Source organism: Dama dama, chromosome 3 (assembly GCF_033118175.1).
Source record: "Dama dama isolate Ldn47 chromosome 3, ASM3311817v1, whole genome shotgun sequence".
Lineage (NCBI taxonomy): Eukaryota > Metazoa > Chordata > Mammalia > Artiodactyla > Cervidae > Dama > Dama dama.
In genome coordinates this window covers 36,304,786-36,319,910 of record NC_083683.1, presented here as the reverse complement: position 1 = coordinate 36,319,910, position 15,125 = coordinate 36,304,786, and the positions used below count along the sequence as shown (strand labels likewise).

Sequence of the window (15,125 nt, the reverse complement as noted above, 5' to 3'; positions counted from 1 at the left end):
ATATTTAGTTTGAAAACCTCTTGCACCATATTTGGATATATTGCAGCATAAAAAAAGAATAAAGCTTTATGGAGAAATCAACCCAAGTGTGATGCCCCAAATTATTTTGGAGTGTTCCCCCATGGTTAAGACCTAGGGAGAGATTGAGCCAGCAGGTCATCACAGGCCAAATGCTTTGTAATCTGTACACACACACCCCATTGTGTAACATTTCTGTTATAGAAATGTGAACTACCTTTGCATAATTTAGCATGGCTGTATTCATTTCTTTTGGAAAGCTTTAATTCCCATTTTGTTCCTACAGATAAGAAACAAGATGGAGCTATTGAGAATCGCAACAAAGGTAAATTCAGGAGGTTAAAAGTACGCTTAGCTTATTCTTATTATATCCAAAACTATATCTCGTGTGTACTGTATTCATCCAAAAGTAGGATACTTGTAGCAGAGAAAATTAACAACCTGTATTACTTGGGTATATGTCTCTCTGGTCAGTGCCTGACTTAATGTTGGCTTAACGTTCTGGTAAGATTTTAATTACGGCATGTGGTAGTAAACTTTGAAAGCTCCAGATGTAGGTAACTTGACACTTAAACGTTTCAGGCATTTTATCATTGGTTACTGTGTGACTGCTGGCAGAAATGCACAAGCAACAAAATATATAATGTCAATTTTGGGGCATCTATTTAAGAGTCTGAAAGCATATGTACATTTCTCTGTATGTTTCTCACATGATGTTCTACATTATGGTTATAACTTACTGGGAGGAGTTTATGGTGTTGGGAATGACACACACCCAGGAGGAGAAATGACTTGGTATTTAGCTCTTTTAGGGCCCTGTGTGTCTTCTGATGCCTCATCTCTATTTCCTAGCACAGCATTCTCAAATCAGGTACAAAGTTTCAAAAGCTAGTGTCACTATTGTCTTATTTTCTCTGGGTAGGCACAGACATACACACTAAGGTAAATGTTTACGTCTTTGTCTTTCTGTAAGAAATTGATTTCCCCCCCACACACACACCAAATTGCTTGAAAATGTTAACAGTTATGTGTGCACTTCAATATAGCAAAAGCCCAGGATGGTGCAGCCATGGAAATGCAGCCTTTGAAGAGTGAAGAAGGTGGAGATGGTGATGAAAAAGACAAAAAGAAAGCAAATTTGCCAAAAAAGGAAAAATCTGTTTTACAGGGGAAACTGACGAAACTAGCTGTTCAGATTGGCAAAGCAGGTATGATATATATAAGAAAATAAGATGTTTTGTTTTAAAGTATGCTGACTTGCTATTTAAAAATATCTTTTGACATACGTAAGACTGGAAATCATTGCTTTGTGAGTGGAAGGGGAGTTAACGGTATTTTCAGTTTTATCTACAGTGTACCTTTTGAGTTATTGGAGATCCTCATAATATTTTGAAACTTGGGAACAGTTATCATCATTTTATGTAGAGGGAGTGTCCTCTGTCAACTTGCTAATAAATAAATGGTCAGGTTAGGATTAGTGCTTAAGTCTACCCAATTCACAAGCCCATGGGCTCACATCTGAGTTTCTGGGAGCAATAGAGAGAGGGCTTACTCCATACAAATTACCCAGCTATATTTTAATAAATAGAAATTTCACCACACATCTTCTCATCTATTTATTGACTATGAAAAAAAAAATAGGTACATGTTTTTCCAAAAATTACAGTTTACTTAAATTGAGTGGATTAGTTAGAGCATCGCCCTGGTGAGACTGAAGTTATAAATTAGAACCATCACTAGAAAGCACCTGTTAATAGAACCACCCTTCAGGGGAAAATAAAACAGTGCTGTAGCTAAAATCGGAGCATGCCCTTCACCTGTATCATCTTTATGAAAGAACACAGGTGGCTAAATCAGCATATACTATTCAAGTCACATAGGGGCTTCCCTGCTGGGTGAGTGATGAAGGATTCGCCTGCAATGCAGGAGACTCGGGTTCAATCCCTTGGTCATGAAGATTCCCTGGAGAAGAAAGTGGCAACCTACTCCAGTATTCTTGCCTGGGAAATCTCATGGACAGAGGAGCCTGTTGGGCTATAGTCTATGGAGTCACAAAAGAGTCAGGCATAACTTAGCGACTAAACAACAATTCAAGTCACTTACATTGCATCATTCTGTTACTTCCTGGGATTATCTCAGAAAAAGTTAAGATTTTACCTCTGTCCTCAGAAAGCTTATTATCTAGGAGATATTTGCTTTCTGTAATAGCCAAATGGTAATACTAAATCATACAGAAATGGATGGATTTAAGGTGGTGATGGTGTTTTAATAAACATCAGATTGGATTATTAGTTCCACATATGTGGACATGCCTTATTTTGTAATATTCATTTATAAGGAGATTAAACACGCCACAGAATAGAAAGGTAAATGATTTGTAATATGTGATTGACTCTTGGTTTTCTTAGTTAATAAAGTAGTAAGGATAGATGAAAAAAATTAATTTCAGTAATGTGTGTTTTTTTCATTAAAAAATATAGGGTTGAATATTTAATTGCAGGTCTCCCCATTGGTCAGATTCTTACCAACTTCTCTTTTGTCATTAAGCAGCTTATGCTGAGCTTTTGTATTTCCTTGTCATTGCCTGTTATTTTGTCTCAGCTTTAGTGAAAGACCGAAGATGCAGTTAAGTCTAGAAAAGAGTCATAAACACTTTTTTCCAGTTCTCCTGGTCAGAAGCAGAACTTTTAAATCTAACAATGTCAAGGGATGAGTTAGTGCAAAGAAAGTAGGTAACAGTTTCTCAGAGAAATTAAATACCACCCAAGTAGTTATGATTCTTCTAGTAGCTAATATGTAACTGACAATGAGTCCTGTCTGGAATATTTAATGATTACATTTTCCTTCTTTTTGTGTGCTGAAAGGTTTGTTGATGTCTGCCATCACAGTTATCATTCTTGTCTTATATTTTGTAATTGATACCTTCTGGGTTCAGAAGAGACCGTGGCTCGCTGAGTGCACACCGATTTACATACAGTATTTTGTGAAGTTCTTCATTATTGGAGTTACGGTTTTGGTGGTGGCAGTTCCAGAAGGTCTGCCCCTTGCGGTCACTATCTCACTAGCTTACTCAGTCAAGGTAAGCAGAAAAGACTTATGCACAACTGCCTACCCTTTTCCTTTCGGGTTCTGAAAGTAGGGGACATCCATAAATTTATACCATCTCCTTTAGAAATTCTGTCGTTGGCCCCCTCCTCCTCTCCCCAGTTGAAGATCTCTGCCCCGAGTCCTGTACATGCCTGAAAGGGCAGCCTTGACACGGAGCTCCGCAGAACTGCACTGGGGAAAGTTCCAGCTTACTTTTCCTCATGTGATAGTTGAGATATCCGGTCCCCTTCTGTTTCCCCTCTGTAAAATTGAAGTAAGCGTGTTTGTCATTTCCCTGTGGTACAAGAGCAGAGTGGTTGACTCGACTCCAGCACTCTAAGGCCTCCTTGTTGGACCCTCATGACCCACAGTCCTGCCTTCACACGGTGGGCAGGTTCATGTTTCTAAAAACTAATTCAGATAGTTTTTGTTTCTTGTGTAAAAACCCTCCAGTGGCTTCTCATCAGAATGAGATCCAAGGTTCCTCACCGTGGCCTGCAGGGCCTGCCCAATCTCTCTGTCTCCTCGTGCTCATCTCCCACCTCTCCGGCCTGCTCTGGTCCAGCCTCAGCAGCCTTCCTGCTGTTCCTCACAAACTCTAGCCCCCTCCTCACTCTTGGACCTGTGTGCCCCTTCCTTTGAATCATCAGCTCTCTGACTTTGCTCAGCTCTCTTCACATGTCACTGTCTCTGACCACTCCACGTACAGTGGCACAGTCCTTCTGTTCTCAAAGCAGAGTGCTGAAAAAATGAGCTTTGATGTCTTTGCTGACTGCTGTTTTACTTAAAGGAATATTCTGTTTGAAAATTATTAATTTCCTTTTTTATCGGTTTTATATCTTAAATAGTAAAAACAAATTGGATTTTAAAAGACTTAGCCTGGACAGTTTTTTTATTTTTTTAAATTTTTTTACAGTAACGTTGTGTTCATTTCTGCCATACAACAGTGCAAATCAGCCATATTTATACATAGATCCCTTTCTTCTTGAGCCTCCGTCCCTTCCGCCCATCCTACCCCTCTAGGTCATCAAAGAGCATCAGATGGCTCCCTGTGCTATATAGCGGTTTCATCCCAGCTGTCCACTTTACACACAATAGTGTGGATTTGTTGATACTACTTTTTCCACTCATTCCACTTGCTGTCTTCCCCCATTGTGTCTACAGGTTCATTCTCTACATCTACCTCTCCGTTCTTTCCCTGCAAATAGGTTCATCAATACCATTTTTCTAGATTCTGAATATGTGCATTAATATACTATATTTGTTTTTCTCTTTCTGACTTACTTCACTCTGTAGGCTCTAGGCTCATCCACTTCACTGGAACTAACTCAAATTTGTTCTTTTTAATGGCTGAGTAATATTGCTTTGGATGTATGTACCACATCTTCCTTATCCATTCATCTGTTGATGGACATCTAGTTTGCTTACTAGTTGATGGACATCTAGTTTGTCTTCAGCCTGGACAGTTTTGATCTTTTTTTTCAAAATGGCTTCACATATAAAATTATACCTAATGAAAGAATGCTGCTTTTGTCAATTTTTTATTATTAATTAGTATTTCTTCCTAAGTAGTATTGATGACAGAAAGCAATACAAAGTAATTAATCGTAGTTCCTGCTCTAGCACTCTCATCTTCAGTGTTCCCAAGAATTTTCAGCAGATTTGTCTTGATAAGAATATTTTTCGGCTTCCTGTTTATTTTCAGGAATTTCACATCTTTTGTTTCAAAAATGAAGTGGTGAATATATCAAAGTAATAGATACAATCTGTTCATCTACTTGATGTCTTAAAATAATTAGAAAACAATTGAGGGTAAATGTAAGTTTTAGACACATAGGTAAAATCATTTTATTAGTACTGAAATTAGATTATTTTGAGTAGTCAATGATACTGATTTTTCAGTTGATCAAAAAGATACAGGCAGAATTGATCTGCATTTCTTTGACAAAATGAGTAGAAGCATTTTGACTGTTGTTCTTTAAGCTTTCAATAAATGTTTAGCCCAAACGTTACCACTTTTCTTTCCACTGAGGTGTCCTCTTTATGGCTCCTCTGTTAGTGTTTCACAAAACTGAACACCTCTTTTTTTTTTACCGCAGAACTCTTTTAATCTTTAGTATTAATGCAAATTGCAGTAATCTTCCTTCCCCAAACTTGTTTCTTCAAGGAACCAGTTTCTTGCAATATCTTGCACATTAGTAGACACAGAACATACTTTGTAAAATAACTGCAGTTTTTAACCCATTCCAGTTAATGTTTGAGGAATCAATTATTAAGCATTTTAACCTAAATGCCCTTTGGAACTACAGTAAAGCTCTTATTTTCTTTAGAAACTGTCTTTTTCTTGTAAATAAGAGGAAGGGATGATCCTCAGGATGAGAGTCCCAGTGTACCACCATATGGAGAAGATAAAAGTGATCCTTGCTGGTTTCGATATGTTACCTCAATCTGTCAGAGTCAAAAAGAAAAAAAAATTCAGGCAATTACATGCCCACAAATTCTATATTTTAACTGACAAAAGCTACTTTTTTCCTATTGACTGATTTAAGAATCTTTTGTTTTCCACTTAACAAGGAGACTTAAACCTTACATGTAAATACACTGTTCCGTGGCTGTGAGTACAAGTTGTTATTGCCCTTACAATTTGAGGATGCTTCCTAGAAGCTGTTGGAGGCATGTCAACATGATTTGCATGTGGATATCTGCCTTCATTTACTAGATTATGTTATGTAGTGGGAAACTTAATGAAGCCACAGGAAGCTAGTACTTTCTTTAGCTTATTTGAATAGGCCATTTATATTAAATTCTTCCAGTATTAAATCAGTGCTTTATACTATGTATCCAGGTAAAGTTATAGTTCTGATTTTAAAGCAGTTTGCAATCATTTTGATATAATGAGGTCATGGGTTTTGTGTGTAGCTTAACTACCTCTTTTTTTTGTCACTGTAGAAAATGATGAAAGATAATAATTTAGTAAGGCATCTGGATGCTTGTGAAACCATGGGGAATGCTACAGCTATTTGTTCAGATAAGACAGGAACGTTGACAATGAACCGAATGACAGTCGTTCAAGCTTACATAAATGAGAAACATTATAAAAAGATTCCTGACCCGGAAGCCATTCCACCAAATATTTTGTCCTATCTTGTAACAGGAATTTCTGTGAATTGTGCTTATACATCAAAAATATTGGTAAGGTCTCTTTAATAATTTATGGATGAAAGCTGATTTTTCCACTTGTGATGATTTGACTATATGTAGTTCTTAAGCCCTATGGCTATTATTTATAAATTGAAGAAATGAGTTAAGTTTTTAAATAAGATCTGTTGATCAGCATATATATGATGTTTACTTGTATTTTCCTCCTATATTTTGAATTTTTTGTGTTTAGAAACTTTAGAGCTGCATAACCAGAATAAATCCTCAATTTAAAATTTCTGCTTCATTCATTTCATGAAAGACTAGGCTATCTTACTTTCAATCAACTTTCAGTCAACAATCAAAGTCAACTTTCAATCTCCAGGAGCAAATTTTGAAACCAGATTTTAACTTACTATGTATCATATATGCTTGCTATTGACTCTGTTTGGTTTCTCAGTAGATCGTACCTATAAGGTGATTCTTAAATCTTTGGGACTAACTGAATAAAGTAACTTGTGGTACCTTAGAATAAAATATTTTTAACTTTGCACATTAAAAAAAAATTTTTAACATAAAGCATGAGATTATTTGGCTGACATGTGTTCTAGTGACTTATGGATGAAGACCGTAAATGCAGTTAATATTACATGAATTGGATTATTGGACTGGAAAGTTATGAGATCTTGGTTCTACATCTAGCTTTGTCTTTTACTAGCTGAAAGCCTGAGTTTTACTTTCTTCAGTTGTTAAGTAAAGATGGTTTCATCTGCCCTTCATACTGTTGTGATGATTACAGAAGGAGTTATTTGTGAAGATGCTCTGAAGGAAAAGGTTTTAAATGTATTTAAGGCAACTATATTTTAATGACTATACTTTTATTTTAAGCCATAAAAAATGGTAAAGTAGATTTAATTTTGAACTATTTCATATAAATGCTTATGAAAACAAGAGAAAAGGAAGGGAATTAAAATTTATTAAGTCCTATATGTGTCAGGCTGCATGAATCACAAGCCAGAATCAAAATTTCTGGGAGAAATATTAACAACTTCAAATATGCTGATGATATCACTGTAATGGCAGAAAGTGAAGAGGGACTAAAGAGCCTCTTGATGAAGGTGAAAGAGGAGAGTGAAAAAGCTGGCTTAAAACTCAAATGTGTAAAACTAAGATATAGTATATGGTCCCATCACTTCATGGCAAATAGAAAGGGAAAAAGTAGAAGCAGTGACAGATTTTATTTTCTTGAACTCCAGAATCACTGCAGATGGTGACTACAGCCCTGAAATTAAAACACACTGGCTACTTGGAAGGAAAGTTATGACAAACCCAGACAGTGTATTAAAAAGCAGAGACATCACATTGCTGATAAAGGTCCATATAGTCAAAGCTGTGGTTTTTCCAGTAGTCATGTATGGATATGAAAATTGGACTATAAAGAAAGCTGAGCACTGTAAGAATTGATGGTTTTGAATTGTGGTGTTGGAGAGGACTCTTGCGAGTCCCTTGGACTGCACGGAGATCAAACCAACCAATCCTAAAGGAAATCAACCCTGAATATTCATCGGAAGGACTGATGCTGAAGCTGAATCTCCAAATATTTTGGCCACCTGATGTGAAGAGCCAACTCACTGGAAAAGATCCTGATGCTGGGAAAGATGGAAGGCAAAAGGAGAAGAAGAAGGAAGAGGATGAGATGGTTAGATAGCATCACTAACTCAATAGACATGAGTTTGAGCAAAGTCTGGGAGAGAGTATAAAAGACCGGGAAGCCTGGCATGCTGTAGTTCACGGGGTTGCAAAGAGTCCAACATGACTTAGTGACGGAGCAACAGCAACATGTGTCAGGAACCAGCTTTAAGCTCTACATGTCTTACCTCATTTAATTCTTGGGTCTCCTGTTGTCCTGATGTTGAAGCCAAAAACCGCGGCAGTTGAGTTACTTGCCAAAAATTCACATAGCTAGTATTTGGCAGGGCTGAGAGTGGAATCCATGTCATTTTTGCCCCAGAGCTTTTTTCAGCCTTTCTTTTTCTATGTTCCGCTTTGAAATGCTGATACTAATAGAAGTTTCCTATATGATTTTGTTTAGAATATCTTGCTCTGTTTTGATTCTAAATTAAACTGTCATAGAGAAACAGTATGGTACTAGCTTCTAAACCTTTTTCTCTTATAGCCACCAGAGAAAGAGGGTGGATTACCTCGTCATGTTGGTAATAAAACTGAATGTGCCTTGTTGGGACTTCTTTTGGATTTAAAGAGGGATTATCAGGATGTTAGAAATGAAATACCGGAAGAAGCACTGTACAAAGTCTACACCTTCAATTCTGTCAGAAAGTCTATGAGCACTGTCCTGAAAAATTCAGATGGAAGTTACCGAATATTCAGCAAGGGTGCATCTGAGATAATTCTGAAAAAGTAAGAGTAAAATGCTTAGATGAATAAATTGCTCACTATGGTCGCTTTATGGAATACCTCCTCTGTCGTTATTGTTGATACTCTCTTTGTGTGAACTTCAGGCGTTAGCTAGGACCTTCAGAGTTTTTTTATTAGTGTAATTTAGTGGTATTGATCTTTTGTCCAGGGTATTCTGCCATTCTCATACTCCAGCTTCTTTTATTTCTTAATGTTTTGCTACAGGGAAAATAAGCCCATTATGTTCAATCTGTATGGTTTAACAAAGTGAACATTGATACTTGTTCTTAGGTGTGTTGAGTCCATTGCTGTATAGGATCACGAAAAATAAAAGCCTCCTGGGAAGAAAAATTAATGGTCATGTTTTCTATACCACATTGTAGATAGTGGTGAATGAATTACACATTAGTTTTTAGAATAACAAAGCATTAAAACTTGATCTTGAGGCTCCTCCTTTTGTATCAGAGTGAGATTTTATCATACTTATGCTACTGTATTGTATTTAAATACTTGCTGTCATTTTGGATGGTAATCTTTTTTTTTTTTGTACTGTCCATATACAGACCAGTGGCCCCAGTTTTGACATCACATGTTTAAATATAATTTTCCTAATGCTTATCTGTTATTACAAGCATTGAAATTATTAGTGCTATCTTTCTTTTTTCTTGCCTTAAGGCTCCTGTATTTTTTGTCCCATTTAAAAGAAGGAAATATTTGGAAATTTTGTGTTACTTAAGACTAATATCTAAATCTATACAAAAATGTACAGGTACATAGTTTATTCTTCTCTGCCACTAGGGGTTTTTTGTGAAAATTTTAAAGCCCTGCATTTCCTAAAGGGAAGTTTTATAAGAATATCTTGAGTAACTGATTCAATGAGGAATGATCAAATGAGAACCATAAAAAGAGAACTGTTTTGTTAAGTGGAGAGAGGAAAGTAAATATGGTTGAAGCCTGTAAAAATGCAACATACATAGTTCTCTGAATTCCGGATAATCAGATTACATGATTTCTAGCCCGTCCAAGTCACTTAAATGGCATTAACTATTATCTTTGTTAATTATTGATGTTTGGATTCAACATTTCCTTATAGGTGTTTCAAAATCTTGAGTGCTAATGGTGAGGCAAAAGTATTCAGACCAAGGGACCGTGATGATATTGTAAAAACTGTGATTGAACCGATGGCATCAGAAGGCTTGAGAACCATATGTCTTGCATTCAGAGATTTCCCAGCAGGAGAACCAGAACCAGAGTGGGATAATGAAAATGATATTGTCACCGGCCTTACATGCATTGCTGTTGTGGGCATTGAAGATCCTGTGAGACCTGAGGTGGTGAAACATTCTGTGTTCTGCATGTGCAGAAGGCACTAACTGTAACCGGTTTTCTAGTAAAATTCTTAGCGTTTGTGATTTTCTTTCCAGTGTGAATCCACGATGAGTGAAATAATAGTGCTTGGGATGCATGTGCTACCTATTTATGGTTTTAAATTCAATAACTCCTCTTTGGGACCCTCCATGTTTATATAGCACCATAACCAGTGGCTTGAACTGGGTAGGGTTTTTTCCATTGATATTTATATTATATAGTAAATACCATTAATGGTATTTTCATGCTCGTTGGTCCAGCACTGTCCAGTAGGACCGTCTGCAACCATGGAATTGTTCTGTGTTGTTCCATATCACAGCCACTAGCCACATGTGACTACTGAGCTTTTGAGGTGTGGCTAGTTCAACTGAAAAACTGAATTAAAAAATTTTGTTTTCAATTTGAGCATCTTGCTACCATACTGGACAGTCCACAGCTGTAGACTTAGCTTTTTTTTTTTTTCCCTTAGTTTCTTTTTTTTTCTTAAGTTTATTGAGCAATAACTTTTTTAAAGTTATTGAGACTATACTAGGATACTGGAGACATAAAGATTTTTGAGATCTGGTTCCTAGCCTCAAAGAAGTTACTGTCCTAGGTGGGAGTGGACAAATACATAGTTATAACCAGCATGTTAGTACATAGATACATATGGAAAGCATGTTACATGAGCACAGAACATGAGCCCCCAACCTTTTAAAATAATAACATTTTTAATGCCTTCTTACTGTGTGCCAGCTTTTATGCTTAGAGCTTTATGTGTATTATTTTACCTAATATTCACCTCTGAGTTGTAAGTATTACTACTTACAGGAAGATGAAGAAAAAATTGAGTTTTATAGAAGCTATCTGTAAACCATAGAGCTAGTGTATTCAAACCTAGCTCTCCTTAAGATATGTGTGCTTAAAAAACCACTGTGCTGTATTAAACCCGAGAGGTGTCAAGTAACGGACTTCCCAGAGATTACCTGATGTGAGTCTTACAGAATGAAGAGGTATTAGCTAGACCAAGAGAGAGAGAGAGGAAAGCACATTTGAGCAAAGAAGCAACATGAATAAAAAGCACAAAGACAAAAATAGCTTTTGTTCAGTGACTATCATCAACTCATTGCTTCAACACCCAATGTATAGTACCAGGCACTCATCTAGGCACTGGAAATACTGCAGTAAACACAATAATTATGAAACTTATACTCTAGAGAGGTAACACAACAGATAAAGTACTTGGTGTGCCAAGTGAAAACACATTCTGTAAGGACTAAGACTTGCTCCCTGCCCTCGTAGGCCTTCTAATCTAGTTGGCATGGGGCATGAGGGGGCGTCAGCTATGACAGTACAAGTGAAATCAGGGCCGTAAAGGATATGCACAAGAGTGGTAAAGGTAACAGAGACCCCACGTTAAAGACTTGTGAGGAGTTAACATTTCAGTTGAGCTCTGGTGGCTGGAAGTGAGCCAGCCTTGTGAAGTAGCTGCAAGAACAGTATTACAGGAGAATGGGACAAAAAATACAGGAGCCTTAAGGCAAGAAAAAAGAAAGATAGGACTAAGTCATGTCCAGCTCTTGTGATACCATGAACTGGAGCCTGCCAGGTTCCTATGTCCATGGGATTCTCCAGGCAAGAATACTGGGGTGGGTTGCCATTTCCTTCTCCGGAGGAACTTCTGACCCAGGAATTGAACCCAGGTCTCCCACATTGCAGGCCGATGCTTTACCGACTGAGCTATGCAGGAAGTATTTAGCTTTTCAAAGATAGAAAGGAGGCCAGTGTGGCTGTAAACCTGACCAAGAAAGAGCAGACGAGGTTATCTTTGGCCTTACCAGGCAGTGAGGGCTCTGAATTTTATTCTGAAATGCAGTGGAAAGTCATTGAAGAAATTCAGGCTGGAAAGTGCCATGATTCATGTTAAAATTGTACATGGAGTACTCTGTAAGAAATAGAGAAGTTGACACAGAGAACCCAATGAGATGATTGCAGCGATCTCAAACAAGAGATGATCATGGCTTAGTCAGTTGTGCCAGGGAAGTTGGAAGGAAAAGTTTGATTTCAAAGGAAATGGAGGTAGAACCACTAGATATTCATATGTTGGATTTGGATATATATATCTGACATTGTGGAGGTGTCCGAAACAGCCAGTTATATTTCAAGTAGGCATTTGGAACTAGAGGCCTGAACGTGAAGTAGGCAAGAGAATCTCTTCAGGAAAATGTGTAGCTAGAGACTTAGGACAGAGCTATCTCCTAGTAACTCTTCTAGAGGAGTAGGAATCACTCTTCAGCTTGCATAACTGAGTGGCTGGTAGATGGTATTACCAGTATAGTAAGAGAGGCAGACAAAGCTGCCTATTTAGAGGTCAAGGTAAATTCACTTTGGAGTTCTCGAGTTTCAGATGCTTTTGAGACATCCAGATCATGTTTGCCAACCTTTGGTCAAAGGAAAACCATTCAAAGTTTTATACGTTGATTTATGGCTTAAATCTTATCTTAATACAATGTTAAATCAGGATTCCTTCAACTTCTGTCCTTTGGAAGATGTATTGCTCATTTTGTGTTCTTGGCACTGAGGTTGATAGGTTTATTTTTTTTTTTAACACAGAAGTGGCAATTCATTTCTTCATTATCGCAACATGAGATGAGTGCTTACAGTGAAGTGAGACAGTGTAATAGGAGGTAGCTTTCCAGAATTCATCTTCTGGACCATGCAGTCCTCATGTAGAGAATCTTGATTAATTAGATACCTGGACTAAATCCAGCTTTATTGCATGTGCATAGATGCTTTAAAAAAAGATTTGGCTTCTCTTCAATTTTTCTGTAAAATTGGAGGTAACTTGTGAGTTTTAAGTGGATGTATTTGGTGATTAGTGGGCTATTAATAATTTAGTTTGCTCTCTTAAATACCATTTGCCACATAGCTTTAACCAAGACTAGTTGTCACTTTCTTAGCCTGCTTTCCTCATTTCTGTTACCTGCATAGCCTGCTGGGTATTTGCATTTGTAGCCTCTGTTCTCGAAGGATCGTCATGGATTTTCTGGTTAGAGAAGAACAGGAGAGGATTTTCTCGGCAAAGGGAACTGCAGAAGCAGAGACCCCAAAATTATACACAGATTAAGTGTTTAATAGAAAAAAATTTAGATCTTGGAAGCTATTTTTTTCCTAATTCTTTTCTGAAACACAATCATGATACTTCAGACTTTTAACAATAATTCCTAAATATTCATTATTTTTAAAATTTCCTAAATTGTACCACAAATGTGTATTCAAATCAGAATCACCCAGGGCACACATTAAATTTATTGCCATGCCCCTCAAAGTCTTAACCTAGAGGATCTATAGGTTTCCTCTCTTTTCCATTCTTTCAGATTACCTGTCAAAGAAAATTGTTTTATTTTCTTCTCATCAGCAAATAAACTGTCATATTTTTGCAAATTATTTGTAGAAGGACGTGTGTCCTGGAGAGTTTTCTACATTCCAGATTTTGCTGAGTGCTTTCCTTCTGTTTCCTGTAAACTGGTAGTTAGATCTAGAGTAGGGTTTCCAGATAAAATACAGTACACCCAACTAAATTTTCAATTTTATCTAAACAGTTTTTTTTTTTTTTTAATGTAAGAGTGTCCAATAGTACAGTATTTGGTCATCTTGTATTTTTTTTTTTAATTGAAATGTAATCAACTTACAATATTGTGTTAGTTTCAGGTGTACAACCAAGTGATTCAGTTACACATTTTTTTCTTTTTTATTCTTTTCCATTATAGGTTATTACAAGATATTGAATATAGTTCCCTGTGCTATACAGTAAATCCTTGTTTATCTACTAGGAAACTATTCTGAAGCTCAAGTGTGGGAACTTTGTGGTTTATAGTATAACAGTTGAGGAATCGTCATGTATTTTTAAGAAAGTGTGTTAGAGAAAGAACTCTATTGTCAGGTATATCAGATGTTTTAAAGGGGAAACAAACACAGGGATGCCAATTTAAAAAAAAGAAAAAAAAGCTTTTGCAATAGCTCGGGGAACAAGCATGGTGACGGGAAGTTCAGGGAAGGTTTGAGGTCCAATCTGCAGGATTCTTTGGCCCTTAAGGATGTAGAGGGTAAGGGAGATGGAGGTCAGATCATCGTTAGGTTTCTATTAGATAGAAAGCATAGTTTCCCTTTTGGACACCCACATTCTGATATCTGCTTTTCTGGTATGACTAAGAATCCATCTCTCACAATGAGCTGGGAAAAACATGTAGCTCTGAAAGTAATCATGTAGTGGTGGTTGGAGGTTCTAGAATAGGAGAGATGACCCTTAAAAGATAAAGGGTTGGGTGGAAAGTGAGTCTCTCTTTACCCCAAGGACACCAACAGTATATGCCTGGTGTCTGGGCAGTAGATCCTGAAAGGTAGAAAGCCAACCAGGAAAGAATTACCTAATGGTTGCCAGGGGGAAAGGCGCTGGGAAAGGCCTTTGGCAAATGAATAATGCAGGCAAGTTAAGTCAAATGATAACTGAAAGTGAAACCTAAACTAGGCCTGTAGCAGTGGAAGAGGAAAGAAGAGGTTATTGGGCATACTGCGAGAAATATTTAATATCTTGAGACGAAATGAAGGTTGTCATTTGTGGGACTTTGAGACATCTATATTTGTTCAGTGGGATTTTTTTCCCCATCCTGGAAATACTCTAATTTTCTTCCATGATATGAATTTTTTCCACATTAACCAGGTGCCAGATGCAATAAAGAAATGTCAGAGGGCTGGAATTACTGTGCGGATGGTCACTGGTGATAATATTAATACTGCTCGGGCTATTGCCACCAAATGTGGTATTTTACATCCTGGGGAAGATTTTCTTTGCCTAGAAGGTAAAGATTTCAACAGGAGAATACGAAATGAAAAAGGAGAGGTAAGGGTGTTTTATATTTTAAGCTGCCATATTTTTAGTATATTAGGGATTTCATTCAACAGATACACTTTGCATATGCACTGCGTGTTAGGCGTCACACCTGGAAAGGTGCAGCCCTCACCCCAAGAAGCAAAACATTTTAGGAAGTAGAGGGAACAAGTGATAAAGAAATTTGCCTTGAAGGGAGTGAGTGGTTATTTTTTTCAGTCCAGGCCCAAGA

General features: G+C 37.2%; 1 protein-coding gene across 2 annotated transcripts in view; it reads left to right on the top strand.

Moving 5' to 3' along the window:
* Positions 1-15,125, top strand: part of ATP2B1 (ATPase plasma membrane Ca2+ transporting 1) — a 121,156-nt gene that overhangs the window by 82,467 nt on the left and 23,564 nt on the right. For both annotated transcript variants that reach the window (XM_061125634.1, XM_061125633.1), the window contains exons 7-13: positions 305-343; positions 1,065-1,226; positions 2,883-3,097; positions 6,055-6,297; positions 8,420-8,661; positions 9,752-9,989; positions 14,726-14,905. In XM_061125634.1, coding sequence (XP_060981617.1) covers positions 305-343; positions 1,065-1,226; positions 2,883-3,097; positions 6,055-6,297; positions 8,420-8,661; positions 9,752-9,989; positions 14,726-14,905 — 1,319 coding nt within the window. The remainder of the gene's footprint in view (positions 1-304; positions 344-1,064; positions 1,227-2,882; positions 3,098-6,054; positions 6,298-8,419; positions 8,662-9,751; positions 9,990-14,725; positions 14,906-15,125) is intronic.